Raw genomic sequence first — 8,071 nt, forward strand, 5'->3', positions numbered from 1 at the left:
TGTTCCTTCGTGTTAGCCAAAATGCCGGCTCGTTGCATTGCTGGATAATGTTCAAACACTCGGAAGGATAGATTTGCTCTTCATACTTTTCCAAGAGACCCGGTTTGTCGTGAAAAATGCATTGCACAGGTGCAAAGGATGAGACCTTCATGGGTTCCAAACGACGGGTGTGTGTGTATATAGCTACTAAAAAAAAAAAAAAACAATAGTTTGGGGGGAGCGTAATCCGTAAATCAGGGGTGCTAAATGTGTCGATGTGCCACCCTGGCTAAAGCAGTGATAGGCGGACATGACGTTGCCGAGGTGGTTCATCGCGGCGCCGGGTTGTGGTGACTCATCTCCACCGCGGAGGTGGATCGGACGGGGAGACGGTTTGGCTGCGGCGTCGTTGTCGCTCGCGGGCGGCATCGTTTTTATCACCGTCGCGCGGAGGTGGTTTGGCCGTGATCCGCATATCATCTAAATGTGGCCCCGGTCACTTCACTCGGTTGTGAGATGTTCTCTTCTTTGAAAAGAGCTTCCGTGTCAGAAGGGGCGTGTTCGTCTCCCATAGTGGTTGGCACAGCAGCGTGTTTTCAATGGCGAATGTCCCAGTGTGATGTCACGGGCAGGAGATGCGGCCCATATGGCGACCACTTGGATGTCGAATGAGACTTCCGCAACTTTGCCCATGGATGACGCGCTCTCCGCTCATATTTATTTTTTCGTATAGACATTGAAGTGAATAATGTCATATGTATTTTTCATTACAATATCTATTTTAGAATGTTTATAGCGATGACACTTGACCTTTAAGCCTCAGGCTGCATCCCCACTCATTTTGGTAACAAAAGTGGCAATAAGCTCAGCACTATGCGAGGTCAACAACATGCATGAAACGAGGCCGGCATGTCAAAACTGGTGTGCGTAAATTGTACTATAGCTCTTGAGCCTTAGTTTTTTAAGGAAAACGTTTCACAGACATGATTAAAACAGCTGAGGTTGACATTGTGAAAAACAATGCACGTGTCCTCTAAAACATGGTAATTAAAAATAAGTATTGGGGAAGTTATGGTTTAGTTACCAGGGATGTGGCCAAAGGGAAAAAGAACAGCAAGATTTCCAGCATGTTCCTCTGCACCAGCACATTTGAGTCTTGCAGGGAAAGACACACAGACTTCACCTGCACAAAGAGGAGTTCAGAAAAACACCCGACTTTGTCGACGCTGAACGATTTCAAATCCTAGAAGATGAACGCGCTCACCGCCAGGCGATGGTCATAGCCGAGCATGTGTTTCTGCTGTTGGAGCGGCAAGGTGCGGTCAAAGTGTGAGACTACAAAGACGGTGGCGGGCAGTCGCACCGTGGGACTGATGAGTATAGAACCCCACAGGGCTCCATAGAACACCTGCTGACCTACCAGCAGAGACAACTTAAGCAGCAAGGCATCGGTCCTGGACGGAGAAAGACGCGGGTCAAAACACAAAACTAAAAGAAATTTAAAAAGAACTGCAAAACTTCAGTAAAAGCATTTTTAAAGTGGATGTGTAAGACTATGCTGGGCCAATACATTTTTTCTAAATGAATTGTTGCTACTTTTGTGGATCAAAGAGAGCCACCCTCCCTGCTTTTATTTTAACAAGATTTAGATCAGGTGAATCAAACTCATTTTTTGTCACGGGCCACATCGTAGTTACGATTTCCCTCAGAGGGCCGTTACGGTGAAACCATAGAAAACATGAATCGCCTCATCCTATTTACACATGAAATTTATGAACTAGTTTTGGAGTCAGACATCAAGCGTAATGGGTTTTTCATGTTTGGTAACACAAAAATGCAGATATCTCAACATTATTATTTATGATATATAACAATTTTAAATGTTGGTACATATTTTCACAAGAATCACAGATTTTGACACCGACAATTTGCCTTCACGGGCCACAAAAAAAAAAAAAAAAAAAAAAAATCATGTGGCGGGCCAGATCTGGCCCCCGGGCCTTGAGTTTGACACCCGTGACTTAGCTCATCAAAAAGATTGAACCTACTCTTTCTGTGGAAATTGATGCAAGTTAATGAATGGAAAAAAAATATGCTGGAATCGGTTTTAAATACAATTTTGTATCTGACAAAATAATATGATTGTGTAAATTTCAGTGGAAATAAAACACATCCCAAAAGGGGGGAAGAAAAGTTCAATTTTGTTTCATTAGAGGGATGGGAAAGAAAAATAAAATCAATCAACTAACATAGAAAATGTAATTATTCAAAATAAATATTGCAGATTCTATTTTAAGGCCACATACCTGTCGTTGACATCCAAACCCTCCTCCAGGCCTGGCAGTAGTCCTGTTATGAAGGCCTGAAGACTGGGCAGTAAAGCCCTCTGGAGTGGTAAATAGTAACGTTCATACAGAGTGAGAAGAACAGGCTTTACTGCAATGGCGGCATGGCCTAACAGCGGGAACAAGCCCGAGCTAAGAAAGCAAAAACAAATCCGTCAGATCAAAATGTACATAGCACTTCTTCCTGGGGGGGTCGTCTCCATTTTCTTTTTTTTACCTGTAAATGAACAAATCCTTTGCCAGCCATTTTGTCCCTATGATTTTGAAGATGACCTCGTAGGTCTCCAGAGCCTTGAGGTGCACCCCACTGGGCAAGGCCGGGTGCAGGCACTGGGCCAGACGCTTGCCGATGATGAGCCTCTTGGGCAGTAGGGAGTACCTGAGGTTACTCTGGAGGGCCTGACGGGGTGTGAAAGGAAATAAGCAAATAATTTCGTCCAGCCTTGTTGTTTTGGACACAGTTTATGTAAACTTCTGGGTTCAACACACCACCATTTACGTCGGGATTTTTTTTTTTTTCAATTTTTCTATATTTAAGTGGTGTTAATGCTCACATTACATAATGTTTTCGGGAATTTAAAAAATGGTTTGAATGAAAACTTTTACGCTACATTTTAATGTTGGTTATTATAGTGATAAATAGCACCATAGCACTCTGCTTTCTCGGACCTTGTCTCCAAAGCATCCAACTTCGGCTGTCCCTCTAATAAGCTCATATCTAATCCTATCCAACCTGCACACTCTGAGCCAGAACCTCTTCATTTTTACGACCTTAAGTTCTGCTTCCTGTTGTTTCTTCAGTGCCACCGTCTCTAATTCGTCCATCGTGGCCGGCCTCACCACTGTTTTATAAACATTGCCCTTCATCCTAGTGGAGACTCTTCCGTCACATAGAACACCAGACACCTTCCGCCAACTGTTCCACCCCGCTTGGACCCGTTTCTTCACTTCCTTACCACATTCACTATTCCTCTGCTAGTAGGTGCAGTGACAGAGTGAAAGGCAGAAAACATTTTGTGACGTTTCGTACTAAATAATCGCTATACAGCCATTTTCTACATCTCACATCCAACAACCCACGATATACTGTATCGTGTATATTCGATAGATCCTCCCCATCCCTCGTTCTTGGTGTGTAAAGGTAAAAGAACCATTGATTTAGTCTTCAATGAACAAAAAGGGTGTTTTTGCAATATGGAAGAGAGACAGACTAAAACTCAAGCACAGGGAAAACACAGTTATGCTGTAGCAGAGGTCGAAGCCCAGACCTCAGAACTCTGGGGCCCACAATATGTAACGTCTACTGTAATACCCAGCATTCTCAATCAGGTGGTACAACACGGGGACCCGCTGTTACCTTGTTAAGCTTCCCCAAGGAGGAGATGAGATCTGCCCATTCGCTCGACGATTCAAAGTTTCGCAGCGCCTTCTCGATGACCGCCGCATAATTGCGGTAGCGGTAGTCGTTCTGGAGCTCGACCTCCTCGGGATCCATGTCGCACGTCAGTCAGGCGGCAGCATGTTCTCACAATGTGTCTGCAGAAAAACACCAAAGCCAAACAAAATGTTCTTTTACGAGGCGATAGGCGTGGATGAAAATCAACTTCTCATGTTGTCTCTCTGAGAAGCGTTCATCCCTGTGGGGCTTGTTTCTTGTAAATAGAATTATGCCGCACATGTGAGCGAGGGAGAGAGAGAGAGAGTGTGTGTGTGTGTGTGTGTGTGTGCGTGTGTGTGCGCGTGCGTGCGTGTGTAAGATTAGAGAGGAAAGGGTTTGTGGAGGCAGGACATCGCGTCTCTCTGGCTTAGCAGAGATGAGCTTTGGAGGACGAGGGCATGCCCCTTTCATCATCCCCTCGGACTTGGAATTTTTGTTCACATACGGCTGGAACATTCAATGCCGCTTCTTATGCCATCCAAACAAATACATGCAAACATTCTTTCGGACAGTGCAGCAAGCCGCGGGCCGATTGCGGACCCGGAGAGAAACCTCATAAGATCTGGTGTGAAATCCCTGAAGTATTTAAACCACAAATGCTCAGAAAAAAGGACAGTATCCCGTGACTCTTGTGAGGATAAGCGGCTAAGAAAATGGATGGATGGATGGATGGATAAAGAATAGTAAACATTGGTTTGATCGTTTTTGTTTTCATAATTCCAGGATGACTCTCAGAGGATGGAATGAGCTTAGAGAGGAAAACTGGCTAAACTAATCTCATCTCAAACCCCATCGTGTACTTTATTTCGTATTTTCTTACTAAATAAATCTGAGTACAGTAACTTGCACGCAAACGACTGCCTAACAGTTCTGAGAAATTGGGTTCAAAACCGGTCCCGCCAGTGTGGAGTTTGCGTGATCTACCCGTACCTGCGTGGGGTTTTCTTCGGGTACTGCAGTTTCCTCCCACATCCCAAAAACATGCACGGTAGGTTAAATGAAGACTCTAAATTGTGACTTTGAATGGATGTTTGTTTCTATGCGCCCTGCTATTGGCTGGCAACCAATTCAGGGTATATCCTGCCTTCTGCCCGCAGGTAGCTGGGATAGGCTCCAAGATACACATTACCCTAGTTATTTCATTATGTACACACATTTTAAAACTTCTTTCCTGAAACTGACGGGCAACCCGTTCAGGGTGTAGTCCGCCTATTTTAAAACCTCTTGCGTGCAACTGACTGCCCACCCATTCAGGGTGTAGTCCGCCTTTCGCTCAAAGTTAGCTAGGATAGGCTCCAGCACTCCCGCGACCCTTGTGAATATAAGCGGCTTGGAATTGGATGCATTTAGAAGCAAAATATATACAAGTGAGATGCAAGTATTATTTTTGTCCAACGGGGGACACCGTCTTTATGTTCCAAACTGTAGCACCTAGGACATGAAATGTCTGCGTTTTAAATGATGGAGCTGGTCAGTTGAGTGATGTAAAAATCACCAAATGAGGATGTGGAGTTGGCAGACTGTTAACTACAATGGCGTCAGTGCAAGCCATTGACATTCTATCAAAGAATATGCTTTTGTTTACTGTTTTTTTGTTACCATTTATTCAATAAAGGAATTGAAAGTGCTCCAGGGGCTGTGTCTATATTCCTTCTATCCTAACCACCTGTTGGAGAAATTATTTGTTCCAACGAGCAGTGGCAGATGATATAAAATTAGCGAACGATGTTTACCATAGATGAGCACTTGCAGTCAGAATCAGAACCAGCTTTTTGATTTGACAGGCACGCATGAGTCTGCGCGCCAGGGTTAGGGTGAGGTTTTTTAAAAACGGAAGCACACTCTGTTTCTCAGCCTACTTCTACTTCCTAGTTTACCTGACAGCGCCCCCCTCCGCTATTAAAGGGGTACACTCATAATTACAAACAACACACACCCGCAACTTTATATCTGCGGGCATGACTGACCACACCCGTACATTTTTCAAATGTGAGTGACTGCACTTGTGGAACTGAAGATAGTTGAACTCTGCAATAGGCACATTACACTGCACAACTCTAATAAGAATACACAGTATAAAATATGCCTCATGGATAATATAATAAAGGACAACGTGGTAGAAGACAATTGAACTCTGAGTTCTACCGATAAACTCAACTCTCTCGCCTCTGGACTTCTCAACTTTGGCTGTCCCTCTAATGAGCTCATATTTAATCCTATCCAACCTGCACACTCCGAGCAAGAACCTCAACATCTTCATTTCTGCTCACTCAAGTTCTGCTTCCTGTCGTTTCTTCAGTGCCACCGTCTCTAATCCGTCCATCGTGGCCGGCCTCACCACTGTTTTATAAACTTTGCCCATCATCCGAGTGGAGACTCTTCTGTCACACAGAACACCAGACACCTTCTGCCAACTGTTCCGCCCCACGTGGACCAGCTTCTTCACTTCTTTACAACACAAAAATGGCCTCTTGGGTTCATAAAGACCCTAAATTGACCAGGGGTGTGAATGTGATGTGCACTTAGGTGGTGACCACTCCCCACCTCACACCTAAAAGTCAGGTCGGATAGACTCCAACTCACTGGCAACCCTATTAAGGACAAGGACTATAGAAAATGGTTATTTTACTAACAGACAACACAGTTAAAGAGTGTCACTACATCCGCATCTGAGGTTAAGTCTCAAATCTCAGCCGCTCGTTTGCATGTTCTGCTTCGAGATGCTTCAACTTCCTCCTACAATTTAAATATATCCCCATTAGGTTCATCAAAGGACTACGGTAAAGGTCCTTAACCACTACATGCAGTCACCACATCTCGCACAAGATCAATGAGGATCGGTTCCAGTGTACCAGTGACAACAATGAGTACAAGCTTTGTATAAAATGGATGCATGTGATAAGGACCTAGTCAACAGTGCTGCAGACGATCAAAAATCTCACACTCGCTGCGCGTTTCTGCGTGGACACAACCCACGATCACGTGACTGACACTACTGTATATTCCCAGCACACCTGACCACAGCATTCATTATGATGAGGCAGCAATTGGCTTGATGGCAGCATCCCCAGTTGAAGAGTCCATTATATTACTGGAATGTGGATTAAAAGAAGAAGGGGGGAAAAAACGACACTCGCCTAAGAGAGCAGAATATTTTTCAGTGGAAGTAAGGCTTTAGCTAGCACGGGGGGGAACAACACAATCCATTTTGAATGAGTCGTGAGCTAAACTAAGCTAGTCGATTGTATCAGGTGCATCAATACAATGACTCACCGAATTAAACGAGAGATGTGCGCAAGCTCAGTCGTCTCGATGAAGCCGAGCAGGAAGACGTAACATTTAAGAAAAAAAACGTATGGCGTCAATGTTACTTTCTTTAAACAGAGAGGTGAGAGATGCTCGGGATTCCTTTGAGTAGAGGAATGGATCAAACCGAAGCGTTCCTGAAGTTCTCCTATCAACATTCACCAGTCAGCACTGGGCGGTCTCCTTCAATTTAGCTAACACACACTGGGCGAGCGGACTGTTCCATACCCAGATCTCTACGGGGTGAAGTCAATCTCTGTCTAACAGTGAATTAGTTTAAAACGCCATTAAAAGGGCCTCAAAAATAAAATTCACAAACAGTACACACTGATTACATCGATGTAGTGGAATATTGACGAGTTTTTTTAGGACTCATTCTTTAAAATATGTTGAAAATGACAATATCGTCGCTTTACAGAATATGGTGCATTCCAGGATGTGCTGTGTTGACAAAGCTCTCACCGAGCTGTTAGATATTTGCAAGCAGTTCTTTTAACCCCATATTAGTTTTGTTTCCTTGCTTTTAACGTTTTATTTTTCTCACCAGACCTACCGTATTTTTAATTCACTTTTTTTCCATTTCTTTTTTTTTTTTTTACTATTTAAAGTAATAGTGCAAGTATATAGACATAAATGTGCTTAATTGTGGTACACTGGGGAAAAGAACAAGTACACTGTAATTAGAATGCCATGAATAAAATCGTTGCATAAAGATTATGTTTTCTTTTTACGAGAAAACAAAATAAACTTATAATGTCGTTGGGAAAAGGTAATTTTAGCATAGAAAGTTGTAAAAAAAAAAAAAAAACAATTTCACACCATCAACCGAATTTTTTTTAACAATCAATTAATTGATATCTAGATAAATATCACTATCCATAATAAAAGCTGTCATCTTACTTTTACTCTAACAACTCTCAGATTGGGTCAAAAGGAAATGGTTCTGGTTATGGGCATAATGGCCAGTTTTGGTTTGTGTCTCTTTGCACGAATGTGCTTTCAA

The 8,071-nt window shown here is 43.3% G+C and overlaps 1 protein-coding gene across 3 annotated transcripts in view; it reads right to left on the reverse strand.

Moving 5' to 3' along the window:
• dop1b (DOP1 leucine zipper like protein B) overlaps positions 1-7,251 on the reverse strand; it is a 29,651-nt gene extending 22,400 nt beyond the window's left edge. For all 3 annotated transcript variants that reach the window (XM_061841363.1, XM_061841362.1, XM_061841361.1), the window contains exons 1-6: positions 7,036-7,251; positions 3,682-3,860; positions 2,542-2,723; positions 2,286-2,456; positions 1,244-1,433; positions 1,064-1,162 (exon numbers count right to left, since the gene is read on the reverse strand). In XM_061841363.1, coding sequence (XP_061697347.1) covers positions 1,064-1,162; positions 1,244-1,433; positions 2,286-2,456; positions 2,542-2,723; positions 3,682-3,819 — 780 coding nt within the window. In that variant the 5' untranslated portion in view covers positions 3,820-3,860; positions 7,036-7,251. The remainder of the gene's footprint in view (positions 1-1,063; positions 1,163-1,243; positions 1,434-2,285; positions 2,457-2,541; positions 2,724-3,681; positions 3,861-7,035) is intronic.
• Positions 7,252-8,071: the final 820 nt, after the last annotated feature.

Source organism: Syngnathoides biaculeatus, chromosome 14 (genome assembly GCF_019802595.1).
Source record: "Syngnathoides biaculeatus isolate LvHL_M chromosome 14, ASM1980259v1, whole genome shotgun sequence".
NCBI lineage: Eukaryota > Metazoa > Chordata > Actinopteri > Syngnathiformes > Syngnathidae > Syngnathoides > Syngnathoides biaculeatus.